Genomic DNA, 20,520 nt, shown 5'->3' with positions numbered 1-20,520 from the left:
CAACTGTATGTATTCTTGAAATATTTAATGTACAGTATATTTTAAAATCCAGTTTAAATCTCTTTTTCATGTCACTCCAGTTGACTAAAACTTCTTATCATCTCCCAGCAAAATGCTACACTACACATCCATTTCATATTGAACTGTACAATTCTGACAGTTTCAAAATACTGAAAACAGTATGCTCTTTAAGCATGTAGACAATCCATTTTAAAATGCAGGATGTATTTACAGCTTGGTGGCTGCAGATTTGAAGTAGATTTTTGTCATTCTCAGTAGCACAGAATTCTGATGGAGTAGTAGTCAGGAAGTGCAAGAAATATATCTTAGCAAAACTCAACAATTTTGTATTGGTATAACAATACTCTTCTCCATAACTACTGATCTACACTGGGGATTTTTTGTTTGTTTGTTTTAGACACCATAGTAATAATGGCCAAAGCAAATGAAAAAAATCCACATTTGAATTCTGAGATGTAAATTTCACCTGAGATACTAAGATCCTGTATTACTATACTGCTTTACAATTAGGTCATGTATGTGTATTAGGAAAAAAGCACGTAATGCTTACTAGAAAAAATACCATTTTTGGCTAAGATTCATTACAGTGAAAGTTTAAACCGTTACATTTTTTTCTTCCATTTTCCATGAGATTCCACAAGCTAATTAAATGGATCATTATATCACAACATTAAAGACTATGCCAAAATATTTAACACAAAAATTCTTACGAACACTAAATAAATCATTCCTAAAACCAATCCAAAACAATTAGTGCTTTGTGTTAAAGACAACACGCATATCATCTACCTTTAAAAAAAAAAAAAAAAAAGGAGATATTAAAATACCTGATCATCAGCAAACTTAACAAGGGCTGCCATGGGGTCAGCACCAGGAGAAAGTATAAATATGAGTGGTGCACAAGAGTGGCTGTCAGAAAATGCTTTTGACAAATCAAATGGAGGTGGCTCAATAAATCGACAGCCCAGGTTGTTAATGATAAATTCCTGCACCATTGGTATTATCTAAAAAAAAGGAAAAAGATAATTTAAATGTCCTATTTATGTGTAAGCATTAACATCTATTACACTGAACATTTTAATGTAAATGTCAAGGACAGTATTCCTGTATGGAATAGTAGGCACAACTGCAGTCCCAGAGTAATCAATGATCTCGCATGTGCAAATTGAGGCAAAAATAGTCTCTTAGCTCAAAGATGCTCTAAGAAGGATGAAATATTAAGGGTCATTTGCATAGGACTTCCTATCACTTCTGTCCCCATATCTGGACAGAGTAATGCGTTTGTATAAGAAGCTTGAATTTTTTTCTGCATGCCCTCCTCTGTATAATGGAGTGGCTTTCAATTTTCAAGTCTCATAACTGAGCACATGTCTTGATAATATCTTGGCTTAGCAAACTGCTGTGTACCAATTTCTACACACTGATGGTTTTACTTCCTACTGAAGTTAAGTGGGCTCTGTAGCAAGAATGAGAGACAATTTATAAGATGACAGCTTCAAGCTTTGGTACTGTAAACAGTTATAGATATATTTCTCTTAAATATCGCCATTTATTTTGTCTCTGGACTGAATAACTTTAAAACACATGGTAAATATTTTATAATTATTACTTCCACTTTAAAGAATTGCAATAGTACTTGCAAACATGCTACTAAGATTTGATCTCTGAACGTGAAATTCAAGAACTGCTAAAGGTTTCAAACAGCACCATTAATTCAACTTCTTTGGTCATAACCAGTGTATTTTTAATTTTTTAATGTAAAAGATACATGAAATTGCTAAATTTTTTAACTCACGTTTTTAACATTTCAATTATAAAACTTTTATTTTTCAAATTGCATGTTTAGATGCTTTCAGTTAATAAATACATGGTGTGACAAAGTATATAGAATGTAAAAAAGGAAAAAAAAAGTAGGTTCATTTCTCTTGATTGTTGTGTTCATAGAATCACCTGTGCTTTTGCTTACTTTAAAGCCCACTCTGACACAGGTGCAATGTGTAACCAATTAGTAAAGTACCTTAAATTCAAGAGCAGGAAGTGGGTGGGGGCTCTAGGTTATACCAGTTGCAGAAGGTTTAGATGGAGATGCTCTTGCAAGAGCTCGTGTCCTCCTCTAAGCTCTTGAGGGACTTTAAAGAGATGTACGAGTATGAGAACCGTTTAAAAACCTTTACAAATTGGCCTTTTGTGAAGAATTGCAAGTGTGCTCCAGAGAATGTAAGTCTGAAAATGGATATTTTAACTACACCTTATTCTTAGTGTACTATGACTGAATGTAAAGTTGTTGTTAAATGTATTCATGTTCAAGAACAGCTGCAGGCCTCTGCTAAACGGTGGTAGTTTTACCTTGCTAGGCAGCTGAACTCCACCACAACAGCTCTCTCACTTCCCCTCCTCAGAAGAAGAAGGTGAGAAGAAATAGAAATGAACAACTCATTGGTTGAGATAAGGATAGCTTAATTAAAGGAAAAATAACTATTAAGGGAAAACTATTATTAATTAAATAACTTAATTAAAGGGAAAGGGGAAAAGGGGAAAACAACAACAAGCAAAGGCAGTGTGGAAATGCAGAGGAAGTAAATTACTAATTCATACTGATGAGTGATGCTTGACCACATCCTTGAAGCAGGGCCTCAATGCGTGTAGCTGTCGTTTAGGAGGACAGATGTTTTCACAGCAAGAGCCCACCCCTCCCCTCTTCTTCCTTTTTCCACCTTTTATTGCTGAGTGTGACATTATATGGTATGGAATGGGCTAAAGTTGTGCCAGGGGAGGTTTAGGTTGGATATTAGGAAGAACTTCTTTACTGAAAGGGTTGTTAGGCATTGGAATGGGCTGCCCAGGGAAGTGGTTGAGTCACCATCCCTGGAGGTCTTTAAAAGATGTTTAGATGTAGCACTTAGTGATATGGTTTAGTGGAGGACTTGTTAGTGTTAGGTCAGAGGTTGGACTAGGTGGTCTTGGAGGTATCTTCCAACCTAGATGATTCTGTGAATATCCCTTTGGTTGGTTTAGGTCAGCTGCCCTGGTGATGTTCCTTCCTCACCTCTTGCCCACACCCAGCCTGCTGACTCTAGGGGGGTGGCATTAGAGGGAGCCCTGATGCTGTGCCCGTATTGCTCAGCAGTAGACACAATACTGGTGTGATACCAATGCTGTTCTAGCTACAAGTGCAGAGCACAGCACTGTATGGGCTGCTGTAGAGAAAGTTAACTCCATCCCTGCCAGACCCAGTACATAAGCCTGAGATGAAAATCTGAATACTTTCTTCTGTTCCCTTCTCAGAGATGCTGTAGTAGGATGACTATACATTTCTGTCTGGTCAGGTCACTAGTCTAGCTACAGAATTGAGTATAATTACTTTTCTTGTCTTTACTACTTTGTTTTTGTCACTTAAAAATTAAAATCTTGTAGTAAGTATTGTTTCTGCCTGCAAATCTTCTTTTAGAAGTCATCCTAGCAACTACTCATCCTTTAGGAAGGATGGAGTAGCAGAATGATCATGACTTTAAAAAAAATCATTTAAGTTTTAGAAAACTTAATGCTTTATGTCCCTGTAGGCTTTAATTTGAGCATTAACAAAAGAGGCCTCAATTCTACTTTGGCATTGCATCAAACTTTCAGGTTGGATCTCAGATAAGGCATGCTGTAGGAGTTATCTGAGGTGTGAAGTTCAGTAACTGAAACAAGCTTACCTTATTTTTTAATGTTCTTACCAGATGTGATTCAAAAATGACAGTAAAATGTAAAGATAAAAAATGTAGCACTATACTCACATAGTTGAAATATAAAGGTTCTCTATGGTCATGGCCTTATGCTAAGTGTTTTCTCTGAAAATATTGCTTAAATTCCTGGCTATAGCAGATCTCATATGCTGTTAGTGGAATGCTTGTGTAGCTGCCACTGGCTAACCACTGAAAGAACAAAGCTACTCTGGTAGTTTGCAGATACCACAACTATGCAGAAACTTGTTCACTACTTTTAGCCTACTCCCTGTTCCTTTACTAGTTGCTTATTTGCCTGCTTGCAGTCCTCACTTAAAATCTGTTTTCAGCCTGATCTCTGCTGACAGATACTGTGGGGAAAGACATTTGTGCAAGCTCTCTGAAACAGTTCACTAATGTGAACACAAGCAGTGTGTTGGATCAAGCTCTAAATTTCCAAATTGTCATTTGCAGATGGCAAAGGCGGGCTTTGTACACTGTCCAAATGCAAATGAACCAGATGTGGCAAAATGCTTCTTTTGCTTGATAGAACTGGAGGGCTGGAAACCAAATGATGACCCATGGTAAGCACGGATGTAACAATGTTCAAGTATTTCTTGCCACATTTTTGGCAACATCCTCTTACTCATTCTAAAACTACCAATTTCCTGAACAGTTAACTAAACTGATGCCTATTGAAAGTTTATCTTACCCAGTAACCTTGAAATACTTAATTTGCTAATTATACCCCCATGCAATTTTTCAGTTCTTTGATTTTTGCCTCCAAAGAGTGTGCTTTTGATTCAACAAAGCAGAAGATTCTCTCAACATTGTAAACATAATCTAAATCTTCCCTTGTAATCTTCCTGGCTCACAACTGAAGCAACTAGCTTGTATCTGAGATCACTAAAGTCTATCTCATGTCTTCTATAAGATAATTTTTCTACTAATAGGTAGTAGAAATACTAAAGAGACTGGTCTGTTTAAGTTTGTCTCTGGAAATGTAAGTTTCCTGGTTTTAATATCTGTTCTTCTGTATTTACATTGCAGGGAGGAACACACAAAACATCACAGCTGTGGCTTTTTATCTCTTACTAAGAACTTTGATGACCTGACAGTGGAGGAATACTATGTGTTGGAGATGACACGGCTAAGAACCTTCCTTGTAAGTGTTGACCAAATGATCTTAATATTTACAGTCTACCATTGCATCTTACAAGAATTTCTGTCTTTAAGACTTTCAAGCATTAGCAAGGAATGATAGTGTAGGGCTAGAACAGGACTTACTCTGAAGTAATGAATAATGTGTGTTATTGGCTATGAAACCTAAATGCTTCTCAATCCAGTCTATTGTCTATCTTATGAAAGGAAACCTGGTTCCTTTAGAAATGTTTTTCCAATGACAGCAGAAAAATTATCTTGAGTGTGATAATCAATCCTGGAAACTCTACAATAAGCAGCTCTATCTTTCTCAGGAGGGATGAAAACCACATGTGACAAGACAAAATTTGACTGGGCTATTGATTGATTCATGTGTCCAGCTTTACATGAAATCACTGTAATTAAGCTGTTGGACTTTCAAGCCTATTTCAAATGTTTCACAATTTTTCAGTTCTAATCCTCTTTTATTTTGTGCATGCCATGCTGTTGACATATACAAAAGCACACACAACTGAGCTGCTATGACTAATAGTCTTTGATAATGATCCCTTATTGCTTTGAATAGTAATAGAGAACCAAGTGTGACAAGTTCCCTGATGGGACAGATTTACAGTACCCCCATACTCTGTATCTTATCTTTGTTGGCTTTGCATACATAAGATCTTTACTTGCTGATATGGTTTAGTATTGAAAATATACCTGGTGTCTGTAAAGGTTAAGTATTTAAATTCTATACATAACAGACTCAAATACTTAAAAATAAAATCACATGTCTCAGTGGGAGAAGTCTGATATCTCAAAAGATGGACTAAGGGTGAAAATATGAGGTTATCTAACTATAACTGAACAGCCAATTATTTGGAGCGGTCTTTCAAGATACTAGAAGGGTCTAAGCCAAAACATACCTTTTTCTAATAAATTTAGAAAACCGGAAGTGGCAGGTTCAAGCAGGGACATTTTGCCCCCAGGAATGCCCTAATCAATAGCTTAAAGGGCTACACACTAGGGTTGCCTAGGATTGATCTGCAGCATGCTGCTGTATTAAAGCATTGATATCTTAATGCATTTTTTCTGCTAAGCAAGATCATGCCTCTTCATGCCTCTTCACACAAAAGTAAAACTGAAGTCTTCCTCCCTGATGTGGTTTAAAATACAGTTAAACAATGGGTTCACGATTTACTTTAAAAGCATACCAGATATAACCAAAAAATTACTCTGAAATGAACCCCACTGGCAAGGCTGGTGGAAGAGTTTCTGAATCAAATGGGGATGGATATGTATATGAAATATACGCCAGACTGCATATTGTTGACCAAAGCCAAAAGTAGACTTCTAGGCTAGAATCAGTAGCAGATCAATGTAGTTTTGAGGATCTAAGTTCTGAACATTTTTGAATTAGTCAGTTAAATTTCTCAATTGAGAACTTCAATCTTTTGCTTTAAGTGCAAGACTGGCAGAAGCATAATAACTTCTTTTGAAGAAGAAGTCACTGCAACTAGGAAGCGTCTTGTAGACAACTTTTCCAAACATCAATACACACCAGAGCTGCCAGTGCTTCTACATGCTGATCCTACTTCCCAACCTTCTGAAGGTTCATAGTACCAGTCCAAAAAAAAATCCAGGAGAAGTGAAATGTAAAGACTGACTCTGAAAGTTTCTCTTCTTTATATGGTACTAATATTCCTATTCTTATGCAAGTACTAATGTAAAGCCAAATAGTTGTGTGAGAAAGTGTAGGAAACTTTTTATATACTCTCTAGGACAAAGGTCATAACTGTTTGTACTAACTCCTATCCTTCACAATGTGCCTGTCATTATGTGAACTACTACCAGTCTAACTAGCCTGTGAATATATGAAAAATGTTTGTTTATTCTGGTTTAGTAGGTTGAACTTTTTGAATAAAGATTCATAACTCAGTTCCTATTGTGATCTGTGCTACATTCAAGCCTTTGAGCTAGACAGACTCAGATCAGAACGGTTCTGCTTCAAAACACTTTCCATAGAACAGAATGGATCCGTGTCTGCAGTAATCCCTACTTTTAAGCACCTATGTTATCTACATTCCTGCTTACCACTAAATTATCTTCCTCATCCAGTTATAATTTACCATAGTGACATCTAGCAAAAAATTGCAGAAGTGAAAAATACTTGGTGTACTGAAAAAGGCAAGTCAAGGCTTGTGAGACCTCCTTGAGGAGGAAGTGCTCAGGGGTTTGGGTACACAACAAAACTTAACAAAATCTAATGGCCTAGACTTCTGGTTTAAGAAGTCTGCTCATTATACTTTCAGACTGGTTTTTTTAATTAATGGAAAATAGGAAATCATTTAAGATAGACAATTCATGGTTTTGGCTGGGATAAAGTTTCTTCTTGGAGGCCAATATAATGTTGTCTTCTGGATTTTTTTATGGAAATAGTGGTAATAACACACAAATGTTTTAATTGTTGCATAGTACTTACTTTGAGTCAGGGACTTCTCAGATTCTTATGCTGCCCTGCCAGCAAGGAGTGTGGTGGTGCACAAGGAGCTGGGAGTAGACACAGCCAGGACAGCTGACCCAAACTGACCAAATATCTCATACTGTAAGACATGCTCAGCAATAAAAGTTAGGGTAAAGGAGGAGAGGATACATCTGGGGTGGTAGTGCTTTTCTTCCTGAGAATTTTCTTTACCTCGTAAGCTGTCTTTACGTCAACACAAGTTCTTTTACCTTCCTGACTTTCACCTGACTGTGGGTAGAGTGACTGGCTGTGTGGTGCTTAGCTGCCTTCTGGGGATAAACCATGATAACACAGTTGAAATCCACACTTGCAAATCCTTTTGGTTTCTAGGACAAATTTTGAGTAAGGTGGGAGTTTTGTACATACCTTGTCAGGTCTCAGGCAGCGAATGATAAGCATTCTTTGGAACTCCCCCAGTTTGTCTTGCCACTCTGCAGGAAAATTCTTGTGCTGGGGATCCTGAAAACACAGGTATTCCAGCTTTGTTTAGAGCACTTCTGGAATACAGATAGTGGGACTAAATTATTTTTTAACTTGACACATCAGTACATCAATCCATGATGTATTTTTTAATTAATCTGCAGGAATGGGGTTGACATGTTTTTTTTACAAAATCTTTATATCTGGGAAGCTTCTATTTTAGCAGAGAAATTAGTCATTTCTAGGTGTTTAAAATATAGGAATATAGGAAACAAAATATACCCTTCACCTCTAGGAAGAAGTGGAAGAGATAAGAGAATAAACATGAAAATGTATTTAACCTACTTCTTGCTGTGTTAGAGCTGAATTACAGAGATTGTCTTCGATATTACAATGACACTACAGTATTACTTGACAATCATGAATTAGGTTGCATCTGAATGCAGGAGAAAAAGAATTGGAAAGTTAAGTCAAACAATGCACCAGAGAGCTTGCTTTGTAAATGGCCTATGAATACTCCAGTTATGTTACTGCACTTATCAGACTAGAATAGCAAAGGTGGTGTGGCATGTGTTAACTTATTAGACTGAAATGTAGCACCAGCTGTGTATGCCTTTCTGGAAACTGGTATTACAGCTCTGCTGGGGAACCTCTTAGGCTTGTCTGTAGAGGTTTGGGCACAGAGGTATGCAGATAGACTTGCACTAACTTTATTCTGAGCAATTTTGATTTAACCAATCAAATCACAATGGAACTCATGTTCTGCAAAGGACCTAGACCCTGACCCTCTCCTTCTCCCAACTTTTATACACTTAATTTCAGATTGGAATCCAGAATGCTGCATTATTTTTTCTATTTATAGGTTCCTGATAATCTACCTTTTCTAGGTACCTTTTCATCTAGCACTCAGGATTCAGTAACAATGCTTCTGGATGCAGTGTTACTGATTATTAGATTCTTTGTCAGCTAATTGATGACCTGATTCTATAGATCTTGTTTTTTTCAATGCCTCTTAAATGAAGGAATTTCTATTTATTTCAGTTTGGCTGTTTGAACTGTTAGTATTGTTAATTTGACTAGCTATCAGTCACATGGATCTTGAATCTTTACTTCTGAAAGTCAGCACCTTTTGTGTTGCTTAAAAAAAGCTATAACCTCAGTGCATAACCAAGTAGTCTCTTCCTCAATCTCCATTTCAAAGGCCATCATTTCTGTGTTCTGGTGACTATTTTCCAAAGAGGAATTAAAGCTCTCAACTTGCTATGTATTTTTGTAAATGCTAAATGACAACTTTATTTCTGCTGTTTGCCTCTTTCCTGTAGTCTGGACAATTGAAGGAGCCAAATCTGCTTAGTTTCTTTAATTTCTCTCATCATACAGTTATGAGCATTTCCAACTAAAAATCCATTCTTTTCCTCTCTCTGCATTCCTTCAGTCCCTTTGTTAGAGGAAGATTTTCTAAATCATTGAAATTTACAATGGTTAAAACAATCTCTTTGAAATGGATGTAAGAGGTCCTGTGCCATTTGGCAGAATATTGGTAATAAACTTTCTTTCGTTAAGTAATGGTGATAAAAATGGACAGTATTATCTGAATATTGGGAGCAGTTATGGTGCCCATAGGAAAGAGGGTAATTTTTAAAATCATTTCATCAGGAGGCATGTGTACAGTGAGCACTTCATACATCAAGAAGCAGAAGGGAGGGGGAGTGTGATTTAAAAAAACTTAATAGTAAGATTAGAGACAAAGCAAGTGCCCAAATGTGGAGTAAAATTTGTCTATAAAGCTTAGATTTTAATTAAACAGTGATGAAAATATATAAAGAAAGTCTTTCATGCATAACTGTGACTGTCAGACTTGGGAATAGAACACAGGTTTCTGAAATCACATTCTAGTTTCTCTACAAAGCAATTGTTTTGTTTGTTATTGTTGTTAATCTTTTTTTAGAGACTTACCCAGGAAAGCAGCATACTACATAATAGCGTGAAAAGGCTGACAAAGCACAGTGGCTGCCTTCAATTTAACAAATTTCATTATCACCTTACTACTGCAGGTTTTGTAGCCTTTTTTTCCAGCCCAATTCAAATCATGACTTGGTATTCAGAAGCCACATGACAAATTGGCAATCATCTACAACTACACACCATTTGCTTAAATATTTACATTCATATATGCAAGAGCATACCATGTAAAATGACAGCACTTTTCCCTGAATAAATATTTTCAGTGTGTTAATTAGTTCATGAATGCAAGCAATCAGGAATGTTAACATACCAAGCTGTCATATACCAGTTTCCACCCATCCTTAAGTCGCATAAAATCCTCACGAATGTTTGTGAATTGTGGCAAGTCTTCTAGTCGACAAATTTCATCCCATGATTGTGGAGGAAGCCAGGTGCATGGATTAGAGAAGGGATTGTCCAAACCTATCCCACCAGTCAACAGAAATTTCCACTCACTCTCATTAATCTACAATGAAAAAACACAGCTCTCAGGACTAAAATAAAATCTAAAATAAAATGTTTTCAGTACATTATGTAGAAAATCAACACATTTATCTGAATTACTACACTAGTTTAAAAAAGCTTCCTACCAAAAGCCTATTTCAAAAGCATTTAGTGTCTGACTTTCAGTTAAGCATGAATTTAAGGAATTGAAAAAAATGATATGAACTGCTCATATCTTAGAATCATCTGCATTCCTGACTTGGGGGAGTGAACAATTTTAACTGACTACATTTTTAGACAAAGTTCTATTTGTTAGATGCATTTTTTAATTCCCAAAATGTTGAATGAATTAAAAAAAAATATTTCTGGGAACCATATATCTAGAAACATTTTCCTACAATGCAAGCCTAAATATGAAAAACTACTATCAGCCTATTACATGTCCCATTCCTTTCTCAATATTCCTTTATCTCAAAATCTCTTTGGCTTAAACTTGTAAATCCAGGTTCCTGCATCTATCATTATTACTGTCAGCTCTTTAAAATATTCACTTCTATGTATTCCCCAATGCAAAAAGTTTGAAGTGTCTAAAATCTTAAATGAAAGTGAAAGAAACAACCCCAAGCACCTGTAAGTACCATTTTGCAGAAAACATGGATAAAATGGGTGTATCTCACTTAATTAAAAAAAAATCCTAGTAAAGAAATATTTTGTAAAGAATTAGTAGAAATTAATAGAATTAATTTGATACAAGTGTTTGATTTTCAGGAATTTTTTGTAAAAATTAAACACGTTTAGCACCCTAAGTGAAAAACATGAGTAGTTTCTTAAATCAATGGTTACAGTTCATTTTTCTATGCTGTTAGAATACTCATAACATGTTATAGTAAAATTTTGGAAACTGTTGACAGTTAGAATAACATAGGCTAGACTTAAACTTAAGTCATGTTTAGAAAAACTATTATCACCTAGTTCAGATTTGCCAGACCTGTTTGTTACATATTTTATTTTATTCTAGAGATTATTTTTCAATGCTTATAATTACTTATTAAAACCAAACACCTCAATTATGGATTAACTATTATTATATATAAACTTATTTTTCTATTTTATCTTCTAAATTCACTGATAGCTTGTATATGCAGTTTTATATATATCATACCAAGCTGCAAATTATTTTTAGTTACCAATTTTTCATATTTCAGAAGATTCACAGTTAGACAAAAAGAGAAGAGCAGCTTGTCCTTTTCAAACAGTGAGCGACAGACATTGACATAAAGTGAGTAAGTAAAATGATCCTTGAGAATCTTCAACCTAGAGATGTCAGGAAAAGAACAATCTTCCATTAATATCACTAAAGCTTGTGTATTCTGGAAACCTATTACAAACAAATTGGATTTCCTCTGGTCAATTACCCCCAAAAGAATCATTAAATATGTGTTCCAAGTTATGAGAAAAAAAACATAAAAATTATTTAAGTGGAATTACACTTTAATAATACATTTTTTTTAAGAGGAGAGGTCCCTTTTGAGAGGGGTACAAAACAACAATGATCTTAAAATTCATTATGAACATAAAAACCAATGCCAAAATCAAACCAGCCTATTTTAATGGTCATTTGATGTTTCCCATTCTACAGACTATTTTCCTCAATACACTAATACAAATATATTAAAGTCGTGATTTATTATCAATAATTTTCTTCAAAAAACAAGCAAGGAGACCATCTAAGGCCTCCTTGGAGTCTGTTTTACAAAAGTTCAAGTTCAGTTGAATACCTAGTCAAAATAATGGAAAATCCATACAGGTGATTAGAAATGCAGATACTGAATTTGCACAATTATTTCAAGTACTTCTTTCAAGGTAATAACAAAGATGTGGAGGGGTGCTATGGCTTTTTTCCAAGTATCTAGATCACCAGTCCTTTGGCAGGTAGTTATTCTGAGGGTATTCCACTTCAGACACGGTGATTATTCCAAAACCTAAATGTGATCTATTATAATTGGAAAGTGGAAAGATCTGAAAGTAGATCAAGGATGAGAGCAAGCTATGTTGCATGATCCAACCCAAAACATTCTATGATCCGTGTCTCCTTTCTAGTCTCATGTTTCAATCTTTTTTCTTCTATTCAGCTAAACCGAAATAGACCATCTTATTATTATTAATGTAACAAATTCTCCTTTTTTTATTAGCCTTTTAAGTCCTCTCAGAATTACTGATTCCTCATCCATTAAACAGGCATACATACAATTTATGCACAAACTACACAAAGATAGCCATGGGACAAAATTAAACTTTTTTCCAAGATTTAGAGAACTAACTAGATTTTATTGTTCAGAACTATAAAGAATTAAAAAATCTCAGTTCAGAGCATATAGTGAAGACTATCTGACTAGTAAAAAAAAAATGACTAGTAAAGACAGCCCAAGACAAACAGTCCTACATGAATTATTAATTCATGGGGAATTTTCTGTGCCTTCGCCTCTTTATTCTTCACTGGGCAAAATTATTAAAATGAGCTTACACCAGTTGTGCCCTGAGAATGTATACTGTCAGTTGGGTTCAGGTCTTGTATCTTTATTTCTGCTAACAAAGTTTTTGTTTCAAGAAAGTATAAAAACATTTTTTATTACTTTAATTTAGACTTTTAGTTTTTTGTTTTTTTTGACAAAGAAATATTTAAGAGTTAAAGAACAAGGCTTATAGAACACAGACTTATTGTCTGTATACCTTGTCAAGTATATCTTGAATATAGTTTCAAGTACGATATGAAAATATTAAGCTCTGACTTAAATGGTTTATCTTTGATTAAAAAAAAAAGTTATGCTAGTCTTAGATTGCACAAACCTTGACCAAATTCTAATGAAAAAATAACCTTTATAACCAGTATGCCATTAAAATAAACACATTAATCTACACTCTAAGCACTACCCTACCAGGTACTACAACTTGTATTTAAACAAAGCATGGACAGTAAGTAATGGACAATTCAGAAATTGACATTTGTAATCTTAACTAGATAACCTTTCCATAACTTTTCCAATATTAACTAGATAACCTTTCCTTATAATTTCCATATAAATTCTCTCTTACCAATTGTGTGAAAAAGTTTGTCTGTTTCTTGAAGGCATACATAGTTAGTCCATGAAATGAAATATAAAGTCAAAGCAAGTGGACCATATTTATCTATCTGGTACTCTGCAATTTCACACATGACTTGAGGTACAATTACTAAATAGAAATAGTGGAATATGTTGCATCTGTATTATACCATACCATTTTGTTTCTATGAATAAATTATCTTCCAGAAAAAAATCTGACGTACAAAAAATATTTTAAAATGCAATGCCTGACACAATACACTTTGGAGAAATGACGGTAACATCTCTGGAGTAACGGTGAATACATCAATTACAAATGGCAAATTATCACTCTTACCTTGTTTGTAAAACTTCTGATTTCTCTGAATTATCTATAGACATGATGAAAAGCTTAATAAACCACATGAGAGAATATTGGTACATAGGCTCAATGTTGGCTAGATCAGCAATAGAAAAAAACAAGATTGAATGGATAGCTATAGGACGATAGCCCATACAAGTAGCATCAATCTTCTTTTCTGTTTCTTCAGCCACCGCTTGTTTTTCAGAAATCTCATTAGCCAGAACTTTGGAAGAAGACAATATCTTAATAGCAGTTTCATCTTCCAAAATATTTCCTCCTGAAGCTGAAAACTTCTAAAATCTTGTCTTCTATTTCTTTTAGTTGCCTAAAATAACATACAAATTTTTTCACATATGAAAATTAGTAATTTTCTGCTAGTTTCCATAAAAGATAATGTGTAGATTCTATTTGTGCTAGGTATATTATATAATAAAACTTTTTTTTTGGTTGTTAAACATTACCTTACATTTCTGAAAAATTAAGCTAATTTCAGGCTAAAAATTGACAGTATTATTGCAAGTGGAAAGGGAGAAAGTGCCACAATACTTTGAATGCTGCACATTTCATGCTTTGACCTAGGGGAAAAGATGCGTTTTGCATGTACAATAACTGCAAATGTAGCACACAATGAAAAAAAGTCTAAAAAAATCCGTTAATATCTAATCAAAATTTGCGAGGGCAGCAACTCATCTGTCAACAACTTCATGAAAGGAACATATTAAAATGGAGGACAGGATCAGGAATTACATTTTGCAATTACACAACCCCCTAAATTAAGCTCTTTAACATTTTATTATAATCCGAGAAACAGTAAACCATGTCAGTGAAAGAAAGCCAAAACCAGGAGGAATGTGAGTAAGACCATGCATCCTAATCAGCCTTTAAAAAACAAAAATAGTCTTGAATTTCCTGTTAAAACTGATACGTGTTATAAAGTATATGAAGTGTATTTTCTACGCTTTATATTTTCTTACACTAAGACCTGCTTCTGTGTCTAGCAAGGGAAGTTATCTTGATACCTTTTATTCTCAGCTCCTTGATGGATGAGAGCTTGTTTTTCTTCTTCAAGATCTGGCCTTTCTCTTGCAACTACAATTCCAAGAAGTTGATCCTGCAGTCCTTCTGAAGTTATCATGAAATTCAATAATGTTACCTGTTAGAAGAGAGAGGTTTTGAAAGAGAGCCATATGCAATTCAAAAGCTTATTTATTTTAATTATTCAGGTAATATTCTTAACCAAAATTTGAAAGTAAATTAATGGAAGATGAGGGTTTAAGATGGAGTTGGCTTTCTAACACAAGGATTAGCCCAGAAAGCTATACATTCTTGTTGCACCCTTCTCATGGTTAGAATTCCATTCTATTCCTCAAAATTACATGGACTTCAGTGCTTCAAGTGATTGGTCCATCTGCCATGAGTGAACAATTGTACATATAAGAAGGATCTTCCCATTTTATACCTATATGCATTAAATAGTTTTCACTAGAGACATTTCTATGAATGGAAGATTCAACTTAATATACAGATTTTGTAAATAAATTTGCTGTTGTTTTCAAAAATCATTCAACCTCAACATCCCACTGTAAATGGGATGCTGACACTGTATTTTATGAAAATAATAGATGAAGCCCCACACAGATGAAATATTATGGTGTTTAGAAACATCTTAAAATCTTTGCTGTTTTTGTAAAGTAACTGGAAACATACATGCTGGAGTTCTACTTCAAGCTAGTAGTGCCTGTGCAACATAAATTTTCTCCCTTTAATGGCCCTGTTCACATGCAATTTGTGTTGTTATTACCAAGGGCATTTGTATCCTAGAAATAGCATAACATAATTTTCTCTTTTTCATGGGAAAATGTGACAAATATATATAATTTAAAAGAATTCCTACACTGTGACATATTTATAACCAATCCAGTAAAAGCCATATCCTCTGGCTGAAGTGGTAGAAAAGCATAGTGTTGCACATGTGAAAGGTGAAGAATACAATGCCAGCAGGAGGCTAGAAAATAGTTGATGCACACAGTGCAAAAATCAAGAAAATTTACTTATCAACTTAAGACTGATGAAAGAATTGGTTTTAAGGAACCACCTAGTAGTGACTACAGATTTTCTTTGGGCTTCTTGGTGGGCACAGAAGATCGTTGACTACTATTTCAAAAGAACATTCAGCTTGAACCTCACGATCAGTCAGGATATGGGATAACGTAAAATCGATTTGTCTTGATCTGCTTCCTTCACTAATAATACCTGAAAGTTGTCAAAGTATTTCAGGTCTTTTTTCATAAGTTTTGTTTATAAAGTTAGGAGGGATAGTATTCTAACATTCTTGAAGTTATCAATAGTTATTAATCATTATTATCATTATAAATCACTTACTATTAATAGTCATTTGTTATTGTAAGCCTCATCTGAAAATAATTTAGGAGAACGGAGCACATCACGCTGCTCTTTCGCACAGGAATTTTGAGAGGAAATTCAGTTATATATGACACTACGAATCAGTAGTATCTTCACTAGCATCATGGCCTATTTCTTCCCCATCTAGTTTAGCAACTTTAGTACTGGTAGTCTAAAGGGAAATATAAAAGGTACCTAAAGCTTCTAAACATCAGGAAACTTTCATAAGCTCAGTTTCCTTTCCTCAAAGTAGAAGGATAGCTACATACAGCTTTATGAGTTAACTTTCAACCAGAGCTGCCATGCTCTGAAACATTGGGTGGTTCGGATGCCTGAAACTCTGAGGTTTAAGCTCAAGGTGCTGTTAGAATCTGCATTCCTCCTTAGTCCCCAACAGACAGAATTATATTTTTTATGGACATAAATAAAAACTCAGCTTCCCCCCAGCAGTGCTGAAAATTATCTTTTTAGTGTTTTTTTTTTTAACTTGTGCTATTTCTGACTAATAATCTTAGAAACAGAGGAAAACTACTCAGTGTCTAATCATTGCAAATATACATACGTTTTATAAATACATGTAAATATATTTTCTGTGTCTTTGAATGTTTCACTATGTAAGACACATCAGAATTCAGTACAATCTTTTTCTATGAAATATGATAACCATAATAATAACCAGATTCTCTAGCTAGCTCCTGAGTAATCTTTAGGACAAGTACATCAATGTGTGTCGCAATTAGCAACAATAATTATATATTAGCAAATTAGCAGCAATAATTAGATGTTATTTTTCTGCCTACTTCTCCGTACACATAAGCCACCTTAGCTGGCTAGCTCAGCAGTGTGTGTAGCTAGGAGTATACCCAGCAATGTCACAAACTGCTGCTTGTTACAGCAATTAACACCTGGCTGCATAGAACAAACTAAAGTCTGTATTGACTGTTGATTGGCAACTAGGAGATTTTAATTCTGTTAAATAAAAAACTTTTCTTAGGAAATAATCTTCATATACATTTTAAATGCATATGTACTCTGAGTAAATCTTTTGCATTTTCATATTTCATCTTTTTTTCTGAACCTGCAGCTAATTAACTTCTTTGATAAAAGATCAACATATAGGTGATGTTTATTGAACTGAACAAAGTTATTCCCTTTCATTATTTTTCATGCATTTTTCCTGCATCAGTACTCCTTCATGGTTAAAACTTAACTTACTCTTCTATTTTGCTGAATATCACATTAGTTTACAAAATTTTGATTTCAAGATTCTGTGTTTCAGTAGCCTATGCTTAACCAACATGTAAATTTTCTATATTTTTCTATAAACAATTTTGTAAAAGCAATGGTGAATAAAAAGTGGAATACATCTCCCTAGCAACTTCTAGAAGAATAAACCACCAATTTTATTCTTTCATGTAGGAAACAACTTTTTTTTTCCCCTAATGGAAAAATAAAAATGGCTATTGTTATCAAATACACAAATCTGGAAATACATTTTCTTTTATAAACAAGGTAAAGTGCCAAAATTTGCTCAGACTCTTGTCCCTAACTCTCCTACAAATAAAAATCTTGAATATGAAAGTCTAATTTAGAGTTATCATGTGAGGTGACTACTATATTAAGTCCCTGTAAATATTTTTACAATAAAGGTGACTAAACAGAATCAGGAGATACAAACTGGTAAAAAGTGTATTATCACAGTATTAAAGAATGACAGAATTGAAAGGTGAAATATTAGGTATGAGAAATGTCAACACTTCCAAGATGATACCAAGCTTCCAGCGGTGTCAAAAAGAGCAGTGTTAGCAGGTGAGAAGGAATCAACTAATGCCAGAAACTCTTCCTTGATTGTAGCTAAGGAATCATTTTAAAATTAAAACACAGTTTGAACATTTGTTTTCAAGATTATTACCTTAACAGATACTTCAGGAAGATAATGTGGATTACTCAGCTTAGTTGTAATATAAAAGCGGAATTCGGGTGCATACTCAATAGTGGAGTCTCCAAGGCAAATGCATATCCTTCCTGACTGCTTAAATGTCTGTTTGAGCAAAAGTGGCTCTAGGATAGGATCCAGTTCTTCTCCAATATTCTCCAGTAGCACTTCAACATAACATAAGAGTTAGCAGGGCTATCTTGGCATATGTATATATACATATTTTTTACAATACATACATATAATGTGTATGTAGCATGCAAACAATAAAAACATCAATCGAGCAATATCTACAGATAAGGTTATGTTTCTTAGAGTATTCAGCTAATTGAACAATGAAGCAGAGAATTGTACCTTTAATTTCTTTATTTTCTTAATTATTAGTGTATCAATTTACAAGCAAGCAACTAAAATGTTACCAGTATTACTGCTGCCAGCGGATTAGAACAGTTTAAGGCTACCATTTTTAAAAAGGGACCTAACAACAAATTAAATGCCATGTTGCATAGAAGTCATTTTGGGTACTTAAGTCTGCTTCTGTTTTCTCTGTAAACCTATGAGAATCTCTAAATCAAGAGAGAAATAATTGACAATAAACAATCCATTTCTTTATTTGTAGTCCAGTTATCCATTAAAAAATAGCTGCAGCTAGCCATGTATTTCATTAATTTATTTACGTTTGAGGGTAAAAGAGTAAAATAACTGCAGTAAAATTACTATGCAGAATACAGGAATCATTAAATGATCATAGTCTAGCAATCTAGTAATTTATACTCTAGAAAAGCCAAATAAATACATCATTACTTTTTAGAAATCAAATTATTTTAATATAAAAATAAAGACATGACAAGTCTCATAGAGCAATTAAAAGAACCAATTAAACTGAGGATTAGGATTATATTGTGCTGAGAAGTAGTTTTTTACCTGGGGTGAGGACATCAACTATTATCGCACTAATTTGGATCAAAAAGAGAAATGTTTGACACTCACCGGAGTTCCATTTTTTAGTTAATTGTGCCCTCTCCAGGTTCTTTTGTAATTTACACTTTCATTACTTAATAACTTACCAGGACTACCAAATTGAATGCAGTTTTCCAGTGTTGTAACAAATTGAGGGTCGCTGAGTTTGATTATATGCAAGCTATTGCCTTTTTCCATATTCTTTATCCATTTATTTGCTTGACCCTGAGGATCTATCATTAGAGGCCATCTTCTTGCATTACTAAAGGAAAAAAAATACAAACTTTCAAAACTGAAATAAAAGTTATTCAAATGTTTATCTCAAAATAGATATTTTAGGCAATTTATTTACTTTTTCATTACAACAAAAGCACATAAGTATAAAATTGTAGTAGGCACATACTTTATTTACAATAAATAATATCCCCCTTTCTAAGGGGGAGGATATTCTAAGAAAGTACTTAAGAATAATACTTAATTCCTAGAAAGTTTCATCTCACTTTATTTTTTAACATTTTAAAAATAAAAATACCACTTTGAGTTTGGAAATTTTGAACAGTTTTAATATAGTAATGATAAAAATAAGTTAGCATTTTCAAGCCAATTAATAGAATTTTCTACTGAAGAGAGATTTTACAGTTAGAATAAAAGGAAACATGTAAGCAGCTTCATAGGTATCTACCTTTTAGATCCTAACTCTAAAGCAGCAATGGACAAGCAGAACTTCTGGATTTTATTTTTTGCCAGACTTGATAACTACTTCATGGATTTTTTTGCAGTATTCTCCACCACATGTAGTTACATTAACTAAAGAAGTGTTCCCTTATAACAGCCAAACACACAGAGTTTTCATCAACAATAAAATCATTTTTTATTGATGGGAATGCATAAGCAATCACCGTATGTGTTTCCAAAAATATCTCTAATTCTGCTTTTTTAATTTATTTATTGTTATAAAAGGCTTGAGACGCATTTTATATGGTTCTTGGGGCCCTAAAATAAAAGCTAGGCATTAACATGTAATTACACGCATAATACGTATTTTCAATTTGAGATAAATCTCATATTTCAAAACTAAGAGCTATCATTATTTAGTTTTAAAGTGCTAATCATCCTTCCATTATTTCAAAGAGAATTTTGATTAAAGCTTTATAAAAGTGAAGTGATGAGATGTACTGTGGAAGTGCTGAATTCATTAACATTTGTCAACTGCTTAGCCTGAGTGATTGAATTATTAATACAGTAATTGCTTACAGAAGTTACATACTACATTCATTATCCCAGCACATATCTGCTAACTTCAGGAAGAAGTTTTGCTTCCAGACATACAATCAATTCTAACTTTAAAGTCAAGTGAAAATATGTTGAGGTTCTTTAGCTAGTGCATTACTTCTGTTTTACAATGTTTTGTTTTTCACTTAGGCACCTGCCTAGTTGACAGCCATTAACCTGGTTTTTATTCTTTATACAGAAAAGACAGAACTAACAGATGTGAATGGAAGTGAACAGGTAGCAATCAC

General features: G+C 34.1%; 2 protein-coding genes across 3 annotated transcripts in view; one reads left to right on the top strand and one right to left on the bottom strand.

The window, feature by feature from the left end:
• The window catches only part of DNAH7 (dynein axonemal heavy chain 7), a 107,048-nt gene that overhangs the window by 11,740 nt on the left and 74,788 nt on the right, over positions 1 to 20,520 (bottom strand). Inside the window, 9 exon segments of the mRNA XM_040561511.1 lie at positions 849 to 1,025; positions 7,756 to 7,848; positions 10,085 to 10,279; positions 11,445 to 11,571; positions 13,696 to 13,989; positions 13,991 to 14,026; positions 14,721 to 14,854; positions 18,017 to 18,207; positions 19,108 to 19,262. Coding sequence (XP_040417445.1) covers positions 849 to 1,025; positions 7,756 to 7,848; positions 10,085 to 10,279; positions 11,445 to 11,571; positions 13,696 to 13,989; positions 13,991 to 14,026; positions 14,721 to 14,854; positions 18,017 to 18,207; positions 19,108 to 19,262 — 1,402 coding nt within the window.
• LOC121072715 (baculoviral IAP repeat-containing protein 5.1-like) lies at positions 2,071 to 6,806 on the top strand. Of its 2 annotated transcripts, XM_040562717.1 has the most exons (5): positions 2,071 to 2,238; positions 2,376 to 2,429; positions 4,200 to 4,309; positions 4,776 to 4,890; positions 6,330 to 6,806. In XM_040562717.1, exons 1-5 carry the CDS (start codon positions 2,101 to 2,103, stop codon positions 6,483 to 6,485), a joined length of 573 nt encoding a protein of 190 aa, XP_040418651.1. In that variant the 5' UTR covers positions 2,071 to 2,100; the 3' UTR covers positions 6,486 to 6,806. The 2 variants fall into 2 exon arrangements, with proteins under 2 accessions (XP_040418651.1, XP_040418652.1); XM_040562718.1 differs by lacking the exon at positions 2,376 to 2,429.

This window comes from Cygnus olor, chromosome 6 (genome assembly GCF_009769625.2).
Source record: "Cygnus olor isolate bCygOlo1 chromosome 6, bCygOlo1.pri.v2, whole genome shotgun sequence".
Lineage (NCBI taxonomy): Eukaryota > Metazoa > Chordata > Aves > Anseriformes > Anatidae > Cygnus > Cygnus olor.
The sequence above is the reverse complement of the archived record's forward strand: the minus strand, read 5'-3'. Positions and strand labels throughout refer to the sequence as shown.

Bases quoted from the DNA above. Each gene is read 5' to 3' on its own strand.
- LOC121072715 (XM_040562717.1), top strand. From the start codon at position 2,101: ATGGAGATGCTCTTGCAAGAGCTCGTGTCCTCCTCTAAGCTCTTGAGG. The intron at 2,239-2,375 runs GTAAGTCTGAAA...TTACCTTGCTAG, and splicing joins GCAAGTGTGCTCCAGAGAAT to GCAGCTGAACTCCACCACAA. The intron at 2,430-4,199 runs GTGAGAAGAAAT...TGTCATTTGCAG, and splicing joins CCCCTCCTCAGAAGAAGAAG to ATGGCAAAGGCGGGCTTTGT.